This window comes from Cupressus sempervirens, chromosome 2, assembly GCF_028749045.1.
Source record: "Cupressus sempervirens isolate cs-2001-9-10 chromosome 2, ASM2874904v1, whole genome shotgun sequence".
Taxonomy (NCBI): Eukaryota; Viridiplantae; Streptophyta; class Pinopsida; order Cupressales; family Cupressaceae; genus Cupressus; species Cupressus sempervirens.
The window spans coordinates 43,021,753-43,044,124 of record NC_143119.1 but is presented as its reverse complement, the minus strand read 5'-3'; the positions used below and the strand labels follow the sequence as shown (position 1 = coordinate 43,044,124).

The following is a 22,372-nucleotide window of genomic DNA, read 5'->3' as shown; positions in this document are numbered from 1 at the left end:
GGATTTTGGTATTATATCTTGTTCATAGATGACTTCTTCAGAAAAATGTGGATTTACTTTTTTAAATGCAAGGAATCAGAAGAAATCCTACAAAGATTTAAAGAATTCAAAGCATTAACTTAAAATTTTTCAAGACATAAAATTAAAGCCCTTAGAACTGATAATGGAGGAGAATATACCTTAAACTTGTTTAAAAGGTTTTGTAAAGAATCAGGGATTAAGAGGGAGTACACTGTTCCTTATAACCTAGAGAAAAATGGGGTAGGAGAAAGAAAGAATAGGACAATTATATAAGCTGCTAGGGCTATGATTTTTGACCAAAACCTATAGTATTATCTTTGGGCAGAAGCCTCTTGTACTGCCGTATATATTTAGAATAGAAGTCCTCACTCCTATCTTAAAGATAAAACACGTGAAGAAGTATTTACTAAAGTAAAACCCAATATAAGTCATCTTAGAATTTTTGGATGTCTTGTATATATCCATGTTCCAAAAGAAAAGAGAACCAAGTTAGAACCCTTTGAAGGAAAGGTATTTTAGTAGGGTATAGTGAAACTTCTAAAGCATATAGGATTTTCATACCTGGACAAAAAAATGTTGAACTTAGCAAAGATGTAATCTTTGAAGAAGATCTTGCATTCAAAAGAGCCATAAGTTCTGACGAAGCTTCTTCTTTATCTAGTTCTGAAAGAAATAGTGAATTTGGGTCATAGAGGGAGAACTTAGAAGAAATGGAAGATGGAATTCAAAATATGAACCTTGAAGAAAATTCAAAGAAAAGACCACTTTGGGCCATTAAAACAGTTGAAGCAACTTAAGACTTTGTTGCACCTTCCAAAATAGTCAGAGAAAGCAAAAGACCTAAAAGATTCTCTAGTTATACAGATAACATAAGTGATTTATCCAAAACAGAGCCAACCAATCCCTCTGATGCTATTAAATATACAACTTGGAAAGAAGCTATGATAAAAGAATACCAATCTATCATGAAAAATGATGTTTGGGAAATTGTTCCAAGACCTAAAGGAAAATATCTTGTTTCTTCCAAGTGGATATTTAAAATAAAGCATGTTGTTGATTGTAGTATTGAGAAGTATAAAGCCAAATTTGTAACAAGAGGATTTTCTCAGAAAGAAGGGATTGATTATGAAGATACCTTTGCTCCTATGGCCAAATACACCTCCGTAAGAGCAGTCTTAGCAATTGTCGCATCAAAGGGATGGAAGGTACATCAAATGGATCTGAAAACAACATTCCTAAATGGAAAGATTTCAAAAGAAGTACATCTAGAGAAACTTGAAGGATTTGAAACTCATGATCCTAACGCTTTTGTTTACAGACTCAAGAAAGCTCTTTATGGGCTTAAACAAGCTCCCTGGGCTTGGTACGAAAGAGTTGATAATATCTCACTATCTTAGGATTCTCCAAGAATGAAGCTGATCCAAATTTATATTATAAAAGAGATAAAGATGATATGGTAATTCTAATACTGTATGTTGATGATCTACTAATAGTAGGTGATAATCATCTCATAGATTAGTGCAAGAAAGATCTAACTATAAAATTTGAGATGAAAGATCAGTGCATACATTAGCTGATGATGAAGTCTATTCTCACTAAATTTTTGTTCCATTATATGTTCAAGACACCAAAGAAAAGAGTTGGTAGAATTCAACTAGAATACTAGTGAGCAATTGCAAAAAAGAAAATAGTGTGCGCATAAGTCCCTATAGAACCACTTATCTTAAAAAAATATCGTTCAGCAAGCTTGCAGATAAATATTCCCCAACATCACCAATTGTAAAAGTATAATTGCCATGGTACAAAAATATTCTGTGATATTACTTGGTTACAATTTGAAATTTCATGACACTATGCCACACTTTTAGAAAATAAAAATTTGAATGTAAACCTCGTTGCCTTTTTCCTTATTATAGTGGTCCTCCAATGTTGATAAGACCCATCCTCCCATCTATACTAGCTCTTGTTCAAGCCTAGAACTGTAACCATTCAAATTCTAGCCAAATCAGATCATCTCTTGATGTCCTTCCATACAATCGCCAGTTTTGATTGCTTGAAGTCTATTCACTACATGCACAATGGATAAGAAATTGGTACATTTAAAACTAGATCCATCCTAAAAGGCATTGTGATGGCTAGCAAGTTGGCTATATCAAAAGATAAGATAGTTACAAATAAAACAATTGTCACATACTTTAAAGTTCTATAGCAGCATTTGCTAGATTGTTGGCTTCACCATTAAGCTCCTGTAATTTGCATATGAAAAGAAACATATTATCATACACTAGAACAACTGGTGTCTATAATTAGACATGAATTTTAAAAAGGGAAACTAAAAATTCGGTGAGTGACACAAAAAACATTCATTCCTATAAATTTATCTAAGTTCCTATATCTATATCATTCTTCCAATTTTGAAGTCTCAAAATAGAACTTGACACAACTACTCTGCTTATCAATTCAACTTTTTGAGCATCAAAAAATTACCCAATAAATAAACTTGAGCACATTCATAAGTGTTTAATATATTTCAACTCTCAGTAAGCTCATTGCATTAAGCTTATGCAAGAAGAAATTCAAAATATAAATAACTTGGTGAACGATATTATTAAAAAAAATCATGTTGATCGTACTCATCGATATAAGTTTCCCTAAAGCCATAGAAGTATTTTTTATTATGTCAAAAAAATATAATTGCAAAGAGTGTGCACTTTACCTTGTCTACATGATTCATGCAGAATTCCTTAAATTTACTTTTCAATTGCTTCGTCTCACTATGTAACCCAACGATGTTCTTACTTTTGACTGTGCACAAACCCTAGACCTGCAATTACATCACATCTTAGTGGAAAAGTAGTCCCAAGTATGAAACTATCTTAAATGAATGTAGAAGAAAAATTCTTGTTGAAATTAATAGTAATTATATTTTAAACTATGACCATGCATTAGTCTTAGACTATTACAAAAAAAAACTTCAACTGAAATAAACTCCAAAAAGATTCAAAATAGATGGATTTTATGCAGGAGCTCAGAAATATATACTCACAAAGGCTCCTTGGAAGAAAGTACAATGTGAAAAGAACCAACAAGACAAAATGTAAATTTGAGCCACCAAAAATAAACTACAAAAAAATAATAAATATAAATCAAGATAGAAATTTGACAATTCATTCTGATTAAAAAAACATGATCTAATTGTCACGTCCACTTCAATCAAGATAAAAGATAGACCTAGCTAATAAAAAATAACCATAAAGCAGAATCAAACTCAACACATACACTATTAATATGCATATAGGAGATGGGAAGCTATTGGTGAATGGATTCTAATTTATCCATGCTGCATAGGGATGTGTCTCAACCCCTCTAACCCCCAACCCCATCCCCTAGCATGTTTGCAAGACCTCGACGGGATGTTAGTGAATGTTGTCATGCCATCCCCCCAATCTACAATTCACAAAAATCATCCCAAAAGATATTCCCAATATTGGGGACAATAAAGAATGCAAAGGGGACAGTTGGCTATCCTAAAAAGGCAATGAATGTCTCAGATGTCCCTTGATAGTCTTAGGCATCCCCACTGACTAGCATATTTGCAGGATGATGAGATTTTAGCAAAAAATTTCTTGTCATCCCCCCAATCTGCCATTCAAAAGAATCATCCCAAAAGATATTCCCAATATTGGGGACATTGAAGAATGCAAAGGGGATAGTTGGCTATCCTGAAAAGCCAACGAATGTCTCAGATGTCCCCTGACAGTCTTAGGGACAACTAGGTGTCCCCTCTGAAAATGAAAGCTTCACGTTAGTTTCATCCAAAAAGAGATGATTTTTAATTTTTTTTTCAATTATAGTGGACAGGGATCCCGTCAACTATCCCATGCCCCTTATACACCCAAACATCTTGTTTTCCATGCAAAAGAAGAAAAAACTAAAGTAAGAACTCGAAACTTTGAGCTTCAAGGAACTGCAATTGAAAACTTGAAGCTTGGCATCTTGAAAACACTGAGGAAATTTCAAATAGCATATTGATATAATAGTGTCAAGGTACGTTATCTTGTGTTTTAGTTTTTGTAGCTTGTTAGACAGGGTTTGAAAATTCTAACTACTATTAAGTTTACTTTTTTTTTTTAATATAATGGTTTTAGTTTTTGCAGCTTATTAGACGGTTTGAAAATTCTAACTACTATTAATTTTACTTTTTTTTCTTCAGATAATGGTTTCCTTTTGCTATACCAAAAATTCAACAGTTTCCAAAGTTCCAATGATGACAATGTGAATGAGGACAATGAAGAAATCGAAACATATATTTCTTCTAATTCTAAAAATACAAGCATAGGTTCTATTGCAACTCCATGAGAATGTTTTGAATGTCATTCACCCTCTCTTCAAAAATTTGCAAAAGGGTCATTCAACACAAAATACCATTTCTTCAATTTGGCAGCAATTTTTCCATTAATAAGGGTAAAAATACAAGTGCAGCAGGCACTGGTTATCATATTTGTAAAATTGATTACCATTTAAGTCATACTAGGATCATAAAACATCTATTGGGTGAGTGTGGACATGTCATGTCTCCATTTTAGCTATGTCTAGCAGTGACATGAGAGTTAGCCTATTATGGAGTCTCATAGGCTGGTAGTGGTGATCAAGGACTCAGTCAAGGTTTTAAGTGTTCAAATTTGGTATTAAAGGCAGTAGTAGATTAGTTGAGAGCGGTTCCTTAATTTTAGGAGGTAGTTCCTTGATTGTAGGAGGAGATTCCTACCTTTTAGGAGGTGGTGACATTTCCAGAGTTGAGGTTCTATGAGATCACCCTCTGGTCTCGATTTCAAGAGATTTGGGTGTGTTCCTTATATTTTAGGAGTATCTCTAGATTTGAGGGTGTGACTGCCAGTTGGCCTAGGTTGTCCGACATTAATCACAGGTAGGTGAAAAACTCAGTTTCATGTTTTAAAGGTGTTTGGGTTGTTCCTTGGCTACTTGAGAAATATTTTAATATATTTAAATATTCTCCTTAGTTAGCATTTTAATAATTTAAATAAGGCTAAGTTTTTAGCCATTTTGGAGTAATAAGGAGTTTTTTGGCTCCATTTGCATCTATTTGCCTATGTGTGATAGCTCGTTGAAAGAGCTCAATCTCTAGTATTTGATTATCACTTGCTGAGACTTATTTGATGCTTGGAGCTATTTTTCATTAATAAAGTAATGATTTCCTTCTATTTGGACACCTTTATTAGGAAAATAATGTTATATTATAAGGTTCAAATGCAATCCACTTTAGGGTTTTTTTAGGGTTTAAATTGCCTTGGAGAGGGGATATAAGGAGAAGGCAACCTAAAGAGGAGTATATTTTATCATTTTATCATCCTATTTTGGACACCATTGCTCTGGACAAGCATTCCTCACCTGGGACACAAACCCTAGTGTTGAGATCTGGTTTGTTGGGACATAGCCCTCAGCAAGATCAGATTCAAAGGTTCCTATGCATATAGTTTGATCAAGGCAGTGGATCAGTTTCTAGTATTGCAGTTACACTTTGCAAGCAGTGGATTTTTAGGGAAGGTGGCCACTTTGGTTCAGCCCGACATTTATAACAGCAACTCACGCAGATCCCATTTTCAGCTAGCATCCATCTTGTTTGAAGCATATTTGTATTGGTACTATTCTGGAACAAATCAGACTTTCCTGGTATGGTTTTAGAATCATTTCCAGATTAGTATGTATTGCTGCATATTATTTCTATCACTTCTATTTATTAGTTATTGTTATTTATTCATTGTAATAAATATATTCTAAAAAATACAAAAAGAAATAACATTCTTTTGCAACTTCTATCTAGCTCTATAAGATCAAAGAAAAATCTATAGGAAAATATAATTTATATAATTAAATATTATAGTAGCAATAGAGCAAATATCCATTTGGGATATTTTAGTGGTATTAGAGCCTAATCTTCCCAACCTGTGGATTTGATTACAAATCTATGCATCCAAGAGCTGAGATACACAGATTTTATATGCTCAGGAGAGCTCAACTTAAGCAAGGTTTTGGAATTGAATAGGAAGTTCCTACCAACCTGTTGGGTTAGTTACAGGTGAATACCATAGCTAGAATGAGAAATGGGTGCTCTAAGGTTTCATCTACGTCAATAGGTACAAATAAGAGGCCTCTTGCTAAGGCTTTCAATGATGCAATAATGAGCAGCTACCATCAGTATCATTCTCTTCCTAAGGAGATACAAGACATGCTTGCATTCACATAATTTATGGGTATACCAGATGTTGAGGATGATTTGGTATCCAAAAGTTCATATCAACAGCAAGGAAGGAAAGAAGAATCAAAGGATAGAAAAAAAAGTATTGGGAGAGAATATAAGTTAACAAAGGAAACATAGACCAACAATAACCAACAAGAGGAATTACCACATGAAGATCTTGAGGGGGTATTAAAAGAGGATATTGAAGAGAGCCCTACTCTTCAATGGTAGTCCACATCCTTTGCTTATGGATTTACACATGTGCATAAGCTTATTTTGAAAAGAGCCAACTGAAAGTTGGTGAAGAAAATGTCATTGCAACCTTGTCACATTTTGATAGTTACCACAAGTTAGTAGAGAGCTACATTTGGAAGGTCCAACTTGAGGGAAGACATAAATGTAAAGAAGAGGCTTCATCAATCTCTAGTTTGCATGTGCTTAAGACAACCATGGAGGCAATGAAAAATAATTACTTAAAACTTTTTTAAGATAGAGATCATCTTCTTGGCCTTGGTGTTATTTACTCTATTGCTTTGAGGGGGAAAGAAGAGGAGATTGATCAACTTATTTTAGAACTTTTAAAGGTTAGAAAAACTTTGGAAAATTCTCAAGCAGCTCTCCTCATGGCAGAAAATTAGATTGAAGAACTAAGTAGGGAGTTGAGTTTAATCCATGCTTTACCTAGAAAATCAAAAAATGGGAGGAACATTATGTGGAGCTGAGTCTACTACATTCTACTTCAGCTCAATCAGAAAACCTACTTCTTGCAACAACCTATTCAAAAAGACAACATATTCATGAGGTGAATGAGGAAGAGGAACCACTTGATGATACATTATCCAATGACACCAGTAGTTCCAATACTGAGGATATACAAGATGATTCCAAAGAAGGTATAGAGGAGGATTCCAAAATTCTAAGTTTGGATAGTGGCAATTTTACTTCCCATTTTCATGAGCTTGTTGCCTATAGTCTTTAAAAATTTGATGACATACATTCAATCATTGCTAACCCCTTTTCTAAGATGAGTGCTGATTTAATTTTAGATAACCAACACTTTGAATTAGATGATGAGGAGGCTCTTGATCTTGATGACACAAATGATATGAGGAGCTTAGTCTTGGAGTATGATTGTGAAGTTAAGCATACACTTGGTGGGCCAGCCACTCAAAAATTGTCCCTTATGGGCATGGATGACACATATACTTCTATTAAGAGGTGGCCTCATGGTTTCCTTGACAAGGCAGAAATAACCTTATTGATTGGTGACTTTGTACTCTTCAATCCATTGAGGATTAGTGACTATCCTAATGGGTATCTTATGACTCATCTGAGTTTTTCACTATCTACATTAGGTTTTCAACAATATGGGAGTGTTGGGAGGTGCCCTTATAGGTTAGCAATGGAGTGGGGAGTGTTTTTTGTTGATTGGAATTGGTTTGATAGTATGTTTGATATCACTTGTGTTGCTGTTCGGAGTTATGATGGTGAGATATGGTGGCCATTGTTGATAGTTTTTGAGAATGCAAGATATTACTTACCCATAGTTATGGTTTCCTGCATAAACAAAGGGTTACTTGATAGTGATGGTGATAATATGAAGTTCTTCTACATCACACATAGTACAAGATTATCAAGTGTGTTGGAGAGGTTGCATATGAGATTGAGTTACGATCTGGCAATAGGATTCATAATGTGTTCCACATGTTGTGTCTAAAAAAGGCACTGGGACAACATATTATACCATCTCCAGATCTTGGAAGAGAGGGAACGGTGGCTAAGAAGCAAGGTGATTCTAGAGTATCTGATTTGTTAGAGAGGTCTCCCTATAGAGGACGCCACTTGGGAGGGCGAGACTAGTGTACAACATACAGCTTTGTAATTGCTTGTGGGCAAGCATCTCCAATAGGGGAGGATTTTTCATGTACCCATTTTAGCTTTGTCTGGTAGTGACATAAGAGTTAGCCTATTATGGAGTCTTGCAGGCTAGCAATGGTGATCAAGGACTCAGCCAAGGTTCTTGGCATCTAGATTTGGTATTACAGGCAATAGTAGATTAGTGGAGAGCAGATCCTTGATTTTAGGAGGCAATTCCTTAATTTTAGGAAGAGATTCCTTCCTTTTAGGAGGTGGTGACATTTCCAGAGTTGAGGTTCTATGAGATCATCCCCTGGTCTCAATTTCAAGAGATTTGGGTGTGTTCCCTATATTTTAGGAGTATCCCTAGATTTGAGGGTGTGACTGCCAATTGGCCTAGGTTGTCTAGCATTAGTCATAGGCAGGCGAAAAACTCAATTTCATGTTTTAGAGGTGTTTGGGTTGTTAGCATATTTGGCTACTTGAGAAATATTTTAATATATTTAAATTTTTTCCTAAGTTAGCATTTTAATAATTTAAATAAGGTTGTGTTTAGCCATTTTGGAGTAATAAGGAGTTTTTTGGCTCCATTTGGATCAATTTGCCTGTGTGATAGCTCATTGGAAAGAGTTCAGTCTCTAGTATTTGATTATCACTTGTTGGGACTTATGTGATGCTTGGAGCTATTTTTCATTAATAAAGTAATGATTTCCTTCTACTTGGATGCCTTTATTAGGAAAATAATGTTATATAATAAAGTTCAAATGCAATCTACTTTAGGGTTCTTTTAGGGTTCGAAATGCCTTAGAGAGGGGATATAAGGAGAAGAAAACCTAAAGAGGAGCATCTTTTATCATTTTATCATCCTATTTTGGATGGCATTGCTCTGGAAGAGCATTCCTCACCTAAGATGCAAACCCTAGTGCTAAGAGTAGATTTGTTGGGACATAGCCCTCAAAAAGATCAGATTCGAAGGTTCTTATGCATACAATTTGATCAAAGCAGTCGATCAGTTTCTAGTATTGCAATTACACTTTGTAGGCAATGGATTTTTAGGGAAGGTGGCCACATTGGTTTAGCCTAACATTTATTACAACAACTCACCTAGATCCCATTTTCAGCTGGCATCCATCTTGTTTGAAGCACATCTGTATTGGTACTATTCTAGAATAAATCAGATTCTGCTGGTATGGTTTTAGAATCTTTTTTGGATTAGTATGTATTGCTACATATTATTTCTATCACTTCTATTTATTAGTTGGTGTTATTTATTCATTGTAATATCTCTATGAGTAAGATCTGTGGGTCTCACAAACTTGGAATGAGAAGGCAAAGGTAAATGCTTTTTGGTGTGACGCACCATATTAAGCAAGAATGAGGTAATGAGATGATTAGACAAAGGTAAAAAGGGGCACCAAAAAGAATGGTCCCATACACAGATGGCCTCCTGCATATAAAGAGAAACACATCTTTGATCTATGTACCTAAAGGAGAGAGATCGGGCCTCCCTAAAAATTTAATAGAACTTGCCTATGTAGTGGAAGATAATGTGCTCCTCAAACTCCACCTCACTAAGAGTACAAAGCTAGAAAATCCTATCCAATTGGTGATCAGTACGATCTATCTAACCAAAGGAGGGGAGAGATTAGGCCTCCGTGAAAAGACAATAGAACTTGCCTATGCAGTGGAAGATAATGTGCTCCTCAAACTCCACCTCACTAAGAGTACAAAGCTAGCAAATCCTATCCAACTGGTGGTTAGTATGATCTATGTACCTAAAGGATGAGAGAGATCAGGGCTCCGTGAAAAGATAGTTGAACTTGCCTATGCAATGGAAGATAATGTGCTCCTCAAACTCCACCTCACTAAGAGTACAAAGCTAGCAAATACTATCCAACTAGTGGTCAGTACCATCTCAAAGATTGTGGGAACTAGCTTCGAACAACCCAAAGGAAATATTGAAGGACTACAGCTGATGAAAAGAGGTATAAAAAGGATACACAATGATGTCATCTTGAAGCTCCAAAAAGTGCTCAACATAAAAGACATCTTTGGGCAAAGACCCTGGTGAGGTGCTTACCTAGGTGATGTGAATGTACCAAAGTAATGAGACTCGAACCCGGCTTAAACTCGACAAGGGTAACTCGACTCGTCACCCAGCTTGAACTCACCTATGACTTGGCAGTAACTTGGCAAAGTAATAAAACCCTTGAAATTTAGAAATTTTTTTGGATTTAAATTAATTCTGTGCAGCCTTGATTGAATAAAGATTAAAGACACAAAAACATCATAAAATAGAAGGTAATTTGATCACATACATAACATACATCGATTACGTAACTACAAAGGCAAAAAAATTAAAAATCAGCTGATTCAGATGATTCAATCGAGTTACCGTGCCAAGTTAGTGGAGTCAACTCAGTTGACCAGTCAAGCTAGGGTCACAAGTCATTTTGACCTGGCTGAGGTAACTTGACTAGCTAAATCAGACAACTTGCCCAACTCACGACGAGTCTTGTTACTATAGAATGTACTACCTATAAATATCATTCTTGATGGACATGTTCAATTACTGCCTAGGAGGGAGGAGGTGGAGGGTCATTCAAAGGATACTGGAATAGGAGAAGACAGTCAATCTCAATTCTAATAGTACCTAGAAGGGTTGTGGCCCTTGTAAACCAACAATGAGACCAACTAGAGTGAGAAAAAGAGACCATGCATGATTTTCAAAATGTCACATTCCATTTACTCAAATAACAATGCTCATTTCAAATAAAATGGGAGACCAATGGTTTAGAACCATTGATCTTAGCCTTCCAATTACAGCCTTTTAGCCGATGGGTTATGCATGCTCTTTCCTATCTAATCTGTACTATATTCTCTCTAAAATGAAATTGCTCTGTAATTAGAAAATGGAGGACCCAACGGTTTCAACTATTCAGCTCTTAAATGAGGGCTAAGAGATGAGATAAAGGAAGTTGTAGCACTTTACATGATGATGTAGCTTTGCCAATTCTAATCCACGTAATTCTACTTCAATATTACTTGTCTTGGGGTAAAAGGTTTGTTTTGGTTTTGGATTGAAACAATTCTTATTATGAGAAAATTGGAGGATTGTGGTTTGGAGCATCAATCTCCTATATTTTATCTTTGCACACTCATTAATCTGCAAATATAGCCAAGAGACAAATAAATTTGTCTTGCCATGAATAACCATCGTTTCCTATATTTTATTTTCTTGTCATAACTACCTACAACCTTTAAACAAGGCCGTACAGAAACTATTATTCTGTTTGTTTAAAATAATATCAATTGTGGTACATATTTGTTATCAGCTGCGTATATATAACCATCATAAGGAAAACTCAATGAAAAACTTTGTATTCTATCTGAGAAATAAAATATCAATTGTGCTAATTAGTCCAATGTCCACCATATTTTATCTCACCACGTGACAAACTGGGAAGGGGGCCCACACTTTCCAAATCTCCAAGCCACAAGATTCACAGTAGGAGATTTCAGCAAACCTCAGATCCATTATACTTCAGTAGTGGAATAAAAATACTTCTCAGATATAGTGACGAAAAATAGAGAAGTTGGGCAATCTTAGTTATACCTCAGCAACTAGATTGCAAGTGCAATTCTTAGAATTTCCAACCCTTATACATCAGCAAGGGCACAAACTTCAAACTCAGAAATGTCACAAAGACAACAAAAATAAATAATATTTAAATGGATGCTTTACTTATCAAATGGGCTCATATTTATAATCTCCAAATGGCACAAAATTTTCCAAATGAACTTCACTTAAGAAGCTTCCCACACACAACATTAAAACATAATAAAGTGCCATATAAACTAATTTATTAATTTCTCTTGGCTCCAAAAATGACCTTTTCCACCATAGCTTCAAATTCTGACATGTAAGGCCATTGTTTCTTGTTCCCATGATTTAAAACTTTTTGTCCCGATTCCAAAAAACTATGATATTGAGGTGACCAATCAATAACACTAATAAAAATAGAAACCTCAAGGTATTTAGATGAATAATAATAATAATTCACCCATCTTGCATAAACAACTAACAAAGTATCAGAATCAAAATCTCACAACACCAAAGTGATCATGATGATGAAAGATAGTGAATGAAACTAACAAAGTGACTTACTATAAATAGATGCACTCTCCAGGATTCTTGGAGCCCAAACTAGAAGCTTGAAATAAAAACTGAGAGCATCCTCCAACTCCTCTGACTCAACTAAGCTCATCGGAACCAACAAATTGACTTACTATAAATAGTAAGACCCTCAAACGAAGCCAAAACACACCATATGCTACTTGAAAGCCTATAACCACATAACTAAGACCCACAAATCCAATTATCAGCTCACGAGGGTCGCAATGGTGAATTTACCTAGCCAACTACAAGAAACTGCTAAGAATAGGGACATTATAGTGTTGAATTGTTAATGTTCTATCCATGTTAATCCTATATAATTGTGATAACATAACTTATCTAAACTGTGGATCATATAGATCTAGCAAAGCATCGATATCCTTAGAAAGGATTTAACCTATTGAATACCATATATATATTAACCTAATCAGTTTCCTTAGAGCATTTAATAATGTTCTAATTGGCATAATCATTGTTAGTATATTTACTAAGTTGTTTATTCTTGAGACATTGATCTGGGCAATATACACTTTGGTGTGTGTGTAGAGCCAACCTAGAAAAAGTCATGTCCTTTCTGAGGACATGCCTCTTGAGTGCCTTATAAATAAGAGATAGGACTGTGGATAAAGAACACACAAGAATAACAAGTTTGTTTCTTTAGCATTCTCTGTCTCATTCGACTTACTAGTAGAATTAAATATACAATTGCAAATTTATACATCGATTAAAGAATACTATATATACTGGTTGGTGTTGATAAAAAAAAGCTTCATATTAGAGTTGGTTGTTCAAAATTTGTAGAAACTTTACATGGTATCAAAGCTCTGGTAGTCAAACCTAGGCTTTGCAAATTAAATGATCAGACTTTAAATATCTAGCAACATCCTTCTATCTTCAAAGGCGAGCACAATCAGACCTGAGGATAGATTTGATGGGAAAGAACACTTCGTTGCTTGGAAATTCAAAATTATGATGATTCTTGGAGACAATGATGTGAAACAATTTTTTGATAAAGCATCCAAGCAACCTGATGTTGAACCTAATAAAACTATCTGGAGTAAAGGAAATAGGAAAGCCATGCAGATCATGGTAGATGGAGTGAAAATGAAATAGTACCTATTGCTAATGAAACATCAAAAAACATTTCATATGTTGAATGCGTTATTAAATGCATATGAGGTTAACAATGCAACTGGAACCCTTGCACTAAAAAGGAAACTAAATCATATACAGATAAAGAAGGGAGAATCTATGAACTCTTACTTCGTAAGGGTGGCTAGTCTAAGAGACAAACTTGCAAGTAGAGGGACCAAAATTGAAGATAGGGAACTAACACTTATGGCTATAGATGGGTTACTAGATTCATGGGAAACATTCTCACAAGGAGTACATGCTAGAGACAATCTTCTAGACTTTAATAGACTTAAAGGAGATTGCCTGCAAAAAGAATCTAGGAAACTTAAGAAAGGAGGAAGATTGAAAATTGAAGATGAAGAACTTCATGTTCTCAATACAAATTCCTATAAAGGTAAGAAGAAGTACTTCAAGAAGAAGGGTTCATAATCTACTATATTGTTGGTGCAGCTGAATTGAAGTCTAAAGAAGTAAAACTTCTTCAAACTAGGGGAGACCAGCATCACACCGGCCCCTGAGCCATTCTTGTTTCTTTGGCCATCAAAGAAGATTCTCCATACTCCACCATTTTCTTCTTTCATTTTCATGACATTAGGATTAGGAGTACCTTTCTCCAATATACAATATGTACCAAGGCCTATTTCCAAAGCCTCGTGTGTTGGATCAAACTGAAAAGTAGTGGCTTACTCATCTAAAAGATAATCAGGCACCTCTACTAAGGAACTGGTAGGTTCATGGGTCATTCCCTCATCATCTATCTCATGAATTGTACAATTCATGTTTACAAGACTAGGTGTATAGGTCTCTATGTGATTAAGGGCCAGAGGTTTTGCCCTTATGGAAGTTGTTGTACAATATCTTGTTGTAAAGAACACATAGGACCAATCTAATGCAATATAACCACCTATCCGTGTAGTAAAGTCTCTAGAAAGATGGTAAAATGTGGCTCAACTTCAGCTATTGATATGTCTTGCGTGACAGTACAACCAGGGCATGCGTGTGTTGATGTTAGTTTTTGTAACACTACATAACATATAGTGATTGAATACTTGATATAGAATATCAAATACTCAATCCCTCTCTTAAAAATTTAATACTCATGAGGACATGAGAGTAACTCCAATGTTCCTTACACCTATGGATACTAACTCAGTATATCAATGTGATTTGCTAGTAATCACGTAGGTGAGTTTACATTATTCATTCCAAGATAACTTAGTGGTACTTTGCTTTCTTGACTTGTTCTTTTCTCCTTGATCACTTTCACTTTCAACTACTCCTACCACTAAATGCTTATTGCTCTACTACTACTCCTATAGATGGAGAAATTAGGAAATGGACGGGGATCTAACCAAATGAAAGCTTGCCAACAACACTACCTCCATTGGTGCAATGATTCTAAGGGATACTCTTAGGATTTTCACACAGACACTATCTTCCAACCCAACTTGAAGTACAAGAAGAAAGATGATATGCAAGTAGAACTTAGGAGCGATTGGACTAGATTACCACACAAGGCTTCCTAATAAGCCGCTAGGATGCTAGTGGCCTAGTATATAGGTCCCTATCAACATTAACTAACATCACCATACAATTAGCCATCTACTTCTACTCTAACAACATGAAATGAAATCCTACTTTAATTTGAGAGATAAGAACCATGCAATACGTCAAAATGATCATGTATATCCACCATGCAAGCCACAATAATGAATAGAGAACAATTTTGATAGTATTTTGGCAAAAATTCTCCAACGTAACCCTCTCACAAATGAGAGCAAAATGGCCTTATATAGAGGCTCCAAATTACAATGAAGTAATGAGATTAAGAGGCAAAATCAACGGCCAAGATTATTTCTTACAAACCCTAACTAGGGTTACCATTATTCAACCTATTACATGAGGGCACCAACTTTGTGGGTCAATGAGAAAATTACAATAATTTGTCAACCCATGAGAATATTGGACACTTGGCATGATTTGATTTCATGCACATGAAAGTGCCACCTCATCAACCTTATCTTAAAAATTTAATCAATCCTTGAGATGTGGTGAAGCCTTGGATGCTTGAGCTTGTCCTTAGAAACTTTCTCATCACCACTCGAACTTGCTCGTACCTAATGTCCTGACCCTAAAAGGATGAGGTCTTCATGCACTTGGGGTAATCTTGCCTTGGCCTAGATGGCTTCCTTAGATGTGAACTTCTTTGCAACTTCAGAGCCTTGCTCTTGGCCACTACCTTGAAATTGAACTTAACCTCCCCCATTATCCTTACCTTCCTTAACCTTCTTGGTCTTCCCACCTTCCCATTTGAATCCAACCAAGCTAACTTGCACGAATAGCCAAGCCTTGCCCAACCTAAAATATTTTCAAATCTCTTCTACTAATCTGCTCTTTCTTGATATTGGGAGTCTTCTTGAATCTCAATCTTCAATCAAATTCGCCCTTCACTTGATTTCGTTCTTCACCAAAGCTCGCACTTCAACCTTTGTTGTTTTCCAATCAAATAGAATGGCTAAGACCACATGTGGAATTACTTCAAGTTTTGCACTACCCTAAGTTTTACTTCTATATTTCCACTTATAATTCTAGCTCAATCAAATTATGCCCTTTCCATTTGCAATTTCATCAATAAAGTAATACATCGAATTCTAGAATTGCATACCTTGTGAGACACCCATGACTTAGTTGAGCAACACAATGAGGTCACCATACTCTGATTTGAAGTTTGATCGGGTGAACCTTGACACCTTGGTGACTCCCTTCTTGCCTTCATGTACCCAATTCTATTTTAGGAGAGTGAAGTAGGCATCTTGATTATCCTAGTCGAACTTGGCAGCTTGATCCATTGTTTGTCTCTCAACTATATCATGTTTATAGTGCCACTATTGGTGTCACAAACTTGCTTCAATTTCGAGAAGTCTGTCTTTGACATCATGTCTTCCTTGTCTTTTTTGGTATACATTCTGTTAGGGTTTTTGCTTGCACTAACATCTACCATCCTAAACACTTATTTTTACCCCTTTGTTCTAAGTGATATGGACTACACTTATTGATCTCCAACCTTCTTTCTATCGATGGATTCTAACTTATTTCTTCCTTGCCAAGTCTTATCACTACACTTATCAATCTTCAATCTTCAAACTAGGGGTGGGACTACCATTTATTTTTACCTCTTCGTTACCTTAGGATGGACAAAACTTATATCTCCCAACTTCATTCCTAGGGTGGTCTCACTTATTTCTACCTCACCAAATGTCCTATCATGGAATCTACACTTATCTCTCCAATCTTCAACCTATAGATGGGATGATGAAGTGGTGGATGAAAAGTACAAGCAAGGGAAGAAGAACAAAACCAAGCAAGAACAAGAGAGAGACAACCTTGCCCTTAGAGCAGCCTCTAAACACAGAATGAAGTTCGTCATTCTACCAACAAAGAATGCCTTTGGAAAATTTTCTTGCATGTGAAAATTTAGTCCTCCAAGAAAGAACGTGAAGTCATGGCAAGTTAAATAAGACCTTGGAATTCTGTCCACCTTAGGAAAATAATGAAAATGCTTATTAAAATTCCTTGTCTAGGGCACCAAAATGTTTGAAAATCTTCCCTTATGTTGTCCAAATTAGACTTAATCAAATTCTAGAAATTATCATTGAAATATTTGATCTAGGGCACAAAACAATGTCCTCAAATCTGCCTTCAATATCCTTCAAAAAAGTTGCCAAAAGTAGAAGATATCAATAAAAATTACTAGAGTTTGGTTATGACCCAGCTAGGGCATGAAGTGCTGCAATAAAACTTATCAAATCAAGCCCTCAAATTTTTCATAAATAATATAAATCAGACCTCTAAAACACTATCCAAATTCTGTCCAAAATGCCCTAGAACTTGCTGCCAATAAAACCCTAACATGCACATGCAAATTGCATAGAATGAAGGTTGTCAAATGTGATGGATTTTACTGCCTTATGAAGACTAGAATTGACGTCGAAGGATCAGATCTAAAAATGAAACAAATGTTTCCCAAAACAATCCACAATGGAGGCACCAAAACCCTAGATGCTAACACATGCCTCAAAACCCTAGCTCACTGCCCATGAAAAGATCTTATATAACATAACAACCCCTTTGCAAGAAAAAAAAATCAATCCTCCACTAAATTTACCCAAAAATCAGGCCTCCACAAAATTTGCCCAAGCAAGAAAAATCTAAATTTGCCTCAAAATCGCCTAGGGCAGAAATTCGCCCAAGATGGAAGAAGAAAAAAAATGCCTCCAAGTAAGGAAAATCTGCTCTAAGAAGAAAATCGCCTAGGTTGGAAATTGCCTCTCCACAAATTTTGCCCAACACATGAGGAGGAAGATGGAATTAGAAATGAAAGAGGGGCGAGCCTCTCTTATACCAACATTTCACTAATCGTCCAAACTGGCCGACTTGCCCTGGGAGAGACAAAAAATTAAATTAGGCCACCATTCATGGTCCAAATTTAAATGCGTCATTAAAATTACCTCTTCTATAGTGAAATTAGCATATATTTAATTGTTAGTTAGGACCAAAATTGCAAAATAAAATTAAGAAAGCCCTAGATATGTTAAAATTTCCAGTTAATAACGTTTTAGTAATTAAAATATCATTTAAAATTTGATTTAGCAAGCTAAAATTGATTTTCAACTTTAATTTACCAATTTTTTAAAAATAATATTAAAATCTTCAATGCAAATTTAACCAATTTAATGCAAAATTTTGCAATTTAATCCATGTTCGATTTTGCAATGCAATTAATTTTTAAAAAAATTTTTTACAAAAAATAAATCATTTCTTTAACATCCAAAATTGATTTTTTCAATTCAATTTCACTATCACAAAATTTTCTTTTCACCAAAAAAAATAAAATTTTTCCAAAACAATTAAATCTAAAAAGAATTTTTATTTTGAAAAAATGCTCAAGATTATACAATTACATCCAATTTTCAAAATAAATCATCCAAGTCAAAAAATTTGTTAATTTATCCTGCTGAATATTGTTCTAACCATCGAAAAAAAGTCATCTTTGAAATTTGTTCGGCCTAAGGATAAAATTGCCAATTCTGGAAAATCATGCTATGACCAGGTGAAAAATAAATTTAACCTCTTCCCTCTTGATCTGAAGGTGTCCAAGGCGTAAAAATTTTTGAAATTGGAAATTTTTGGACAACTTCAAAAAAATATTTTCAAGGCAATCAAAAAAAAGGGGGTCACCAAAAATTTTGGGGTGATGATGTAAAAACTTCACAACAGCGTGCAATGCCATTTCCACATCTTTTAGGATTCCTACTGTTTTAACAAAGTTACCATCTAACTGGCTTATACTCAATACCCAGGAGGTTAGCAATACATTTACGCATCACAAAACTACTAGCTGCAAAATCAATCATGCAATTATGAACTAGTTTGTCCCCTATAATCAACGAGACATAAAAGGAAGGAGGCATAATTTTCTTTGTTTCTCCTTCCTTTGTTGGTTGCACCCAACTTGTTGCACCATCCTCTTTAGCTGATTGATTTGACACCTCTATACTCTTTAACTCTTGTTGTAGTAGCTCCAAATGTGATGGCATAGTGGTAACATCCCGCAAAGGAATATTAACACTAGTCCTCTTCATCTGATCTACATAGTTTAGAGGGGTGCCAATTGCTTTGACTGGAGCCCTTGAAACTGATGACTGAATTTGAGCAGCATGAGGTTCAATAGTCTTCTTGTTGTTTATGTCTTGCTTCTATTGGGGAGCAACACTTGATTGTGCATTTGTAACTAGAACCTTAGGAGCAACTTCTGAGGTTGAAGCTTGATTTGGTGTAGGTTTAGCATTCTCAATAGCTCTTATTTTGCTTTTGGTATTATGAGACATAGCATCATATTTCTCATGGTTGGCATGGCAATGTTCCTCTAGCTAATGGTTCATAAAAGAACAATCACCCTGTTGTTGATGAGGACCATCTGTAGGTTGGGTGGCACTATATTGTTGTCCTTTTTCTTGATCTTCTGTAACTAATGTTTGGGATGGTTATGCCTTATAACACATACAATATTCATACGAATAATTGCAAGGAAAAAAATCTTGCTCTTCAGAAAAGTTATTTTGAGGAACTAATGCCCTTGTTGTATTTGTGCTTGTATTTGTAGCAGAGGTATTATCCATAGGTCTATTTTGGTTGTGCGGAACATAACCTTGACCTTGATTTAGTGGCCTAGTATATGTGGAGTTTTGATAATGAGGTTGGAAGGGCCTACTATTTTGAGCTTGTTACCTTTCTAAGGCCACCATCTTGTTGCTCATCTTTTGCACCACTGTGAAATTGTCTTCTGGCTTTTTTTCTAGATTGGAACTTTGGTCTTGTAGCTTCCTTTCTATATTAGAGCTATGACCCTAAAACTTTTTGTCTGTATTTTGCATCATCATCTGCATCATCGCCTCTATCTTATCTATCCCACTCGACAATGTGGGAGTTGAGGGGCCAACAGCAAGAGGTTGACATGTAGATGTGGTAGGAATAGGAGCTATTCTAGGCTAATGAGTAGGCATGTCAGGAAAGAAAAGCATTGGAGGTCTTGGAGCTAACTTCCCTCCTAGAATCAAGATATTTTCTGCCCTTATGGAAATTTCATATAGAGATGGTAAGGTATCCCCTCACATGGCTTGTAAGGTATTAGCAATATCACTATTGAAAGCTCTAAGGTAATGTTAGAAAGCATTACCAGGGGAAGGTTTTACTGCAGTAGGTATTCTATCTCATGTCTTTTGGAATCTATAATTAAAGTTTGTCATTTACTCATGGGGTGCTCTCTTAATGGTAGTTAGCTGCTCTAAAAGTGATAGGTGATCACTTTTATTTTCAAAATGTTTGCATAATCTTTCCCCTAACTCATCCCAGTTAGTGATAAGAGTTATGTGGCAATCCCCTATACCACTGTAAGGTTTTTCCCTTTAATGATGAAGCTAAAAGTTTAACAGCAACATCATCCTCTGTAATACCATGTATATTGTAGATGTTTGAAATTTATTGAATATTCTCTATAGGAGAAATGGAAGATTCACCAGTAAAATCGGGTAGGCTCTTAAGAGAAAACACTAGGATATCATGTCTTTGGGTTAAAATGGTAGGACTACCACCATTAAAGGTAGCAAACACTTGATTCCTACGGAGTGGCATATGGAATAATGATCCATTCAGATGAAAAGACGGTACCCTAGGTTGTAATCTACCAATAAAAGGAGTAGAAAGTGATTTAAAAAGTGTATGTGCTACTTCTGAACTCATAACTAGTGGTATAGAGTCTACTTATTTTTCTTCTAGGATTTGAAAATGAAAGTTTAGTATAATGAAAAGTACCTCTAGAAGATGGCCTTTTTTGAGCCTTGGGCATGAATTATAGGAATTTTGGTTTGGAAACCAAGATACAAAGATGGAGTCGCCAAGTGCTTGAATGTGAGCCTCTTGAAGGCTTGAAATGCTAAGAACAACACTGTTTACTTAGTATAAGTTGAAGTCCTTTCTTGACACCATCAAACCAGTAGACTTCTTAAAGCTTGAATGTAGTCCCACAGGGCGTGCCAAAAATTATTGTCACAAAATTTTGCATCCTTCCCCGAATTTTGACCTAAAGGCAACCTTGTGAAACATGTAAACAATCTCCATGTTCTAGGACTTGAAAAATGAGATTGAGTCTCTGGAGAAGGTCGGCTTCCTTACTATTAGGGTGCTTCCTTACTACTTGAGAGAAAAAGGGAGAAGGACATGCATGCAAATAAAACTACCTAATCTAATCTAGAGGGGTAATATACCAAATAGTATGTTCAATCTTATCTCTACTTAGAAATGCACAATTCATCAACATAATCTCAACATACATAGATTCAATCTCATCATATGTAGATCAGAAACCAAAAGAATGCTATAAGGAAGAGCTTCACTCTATATCATTCAAAAGCCAAGTAGATACAATCATACAATCAAAGAATGGAAGAAATACATCAACATAAGGTAAGAAGATATTGCACAAAATATTGATGGAAGAAAGAGATGCAATAGAGAATTATATTCACTTAGAGCTGAAGGGAATTATAGTACCATAGTATGCAATACATCTGATATAGAACCAACGAAAAGACTGACCCTTGAAAAGCTTACAAAATTTGTTTTTATAGCTTAAGCATAATTGAGAAAACTTCTACCGAAAGCCAAAACTCAACTGCTGCCTTTAAGTTGCAAAGAATAATTATTACTAATCCAAGAGATTTGATCAAGTGCACATCCACATGTAGAAAATCTCATCTTCCATGCAAATTCTAGCTTTGAAGAGATAGAAATGATGGCCATAATTGCTCTAGCTAGTTAGGTAGATCACCATGGTGACGATGAAGTGTCTTTTCCATTTACTAGGCGTAGAGAACACCAAAAGGAGGTTGCAGGCATTCAAAGGACTTGTTTTCCATCAAAGAATTGTTGTTTCATGTTCACAACCATGCCAAATCAGCTATGTCATCATTCAACAAAATTCAATAGTAAATCCTTCCATGTGGCCTTATAACCTTTAAACATTCTACCAAATCACCCAACCTTCTATCACTTATGTTGACCTACGCCTGCATTAGTTCGCAGCTTTGCAACCCATTTCCCTCATTAAATGTTCGGCCATGTGAAACTGCAACTACCTGATTTCATGTCTTATTGTTGCTTCGCAGCTAGAAATTACTTTTCTCACAAACCATTGCAACCCTGCAAACATCATAAAAAGAACTGCCTCACACCCTCGCAATGGTGAAGCTCTAACTGTTGTTTAACTGTACGATGTTGTGATGTCTTTATCCTTAACCGTGTCACCTCTCTGTAACTGCCAGACAGACATCCTTCTTAATTGTGCGACGTTGTGACTACTACCCTGG

At 35.5% G+C, this 22,372-nt stretch overlaps 1 protein-coding gene across 8 annotated transcripts in view; it reads right to left on the bottom strand.

Moving 5' to 3' along the window:
• Positions 1 to 22,372, bottom strand: part of LOC149570978 (uncharacterized) — a 252,939-nt gene that overhangs the window by 5,704 nt on the left and 224,863 nt on the right. For 5 of the 8 annotated variants that reach the window (XM_089812536.1, XM_089812534.1, XM_089812548.1 and 2 more), the window contains 2 exons: positions 2,216 to 2,267; positions 1,710 to 2,088 (listed from right to left, as the gene is read on the bottom strand). The exons of the other annotated variants lie outside the window; for them this stretch is intronic. In XM_089812536.1, the coding sequence (XP_089668662.1) occupies positions 2,217 to 2,267 (51 nt within the window). In that variant the 3' untranslated portion in view covers positions 1,710 to 2,088; position 2,216. Of the gene's footprint in view, positions 1 to 1,709; positions 2,089 to 2,215; positions 2,268 to 22,372 lie in introns of those variants that run through there. 8 annotated transcript variants of the gene reach the window in all.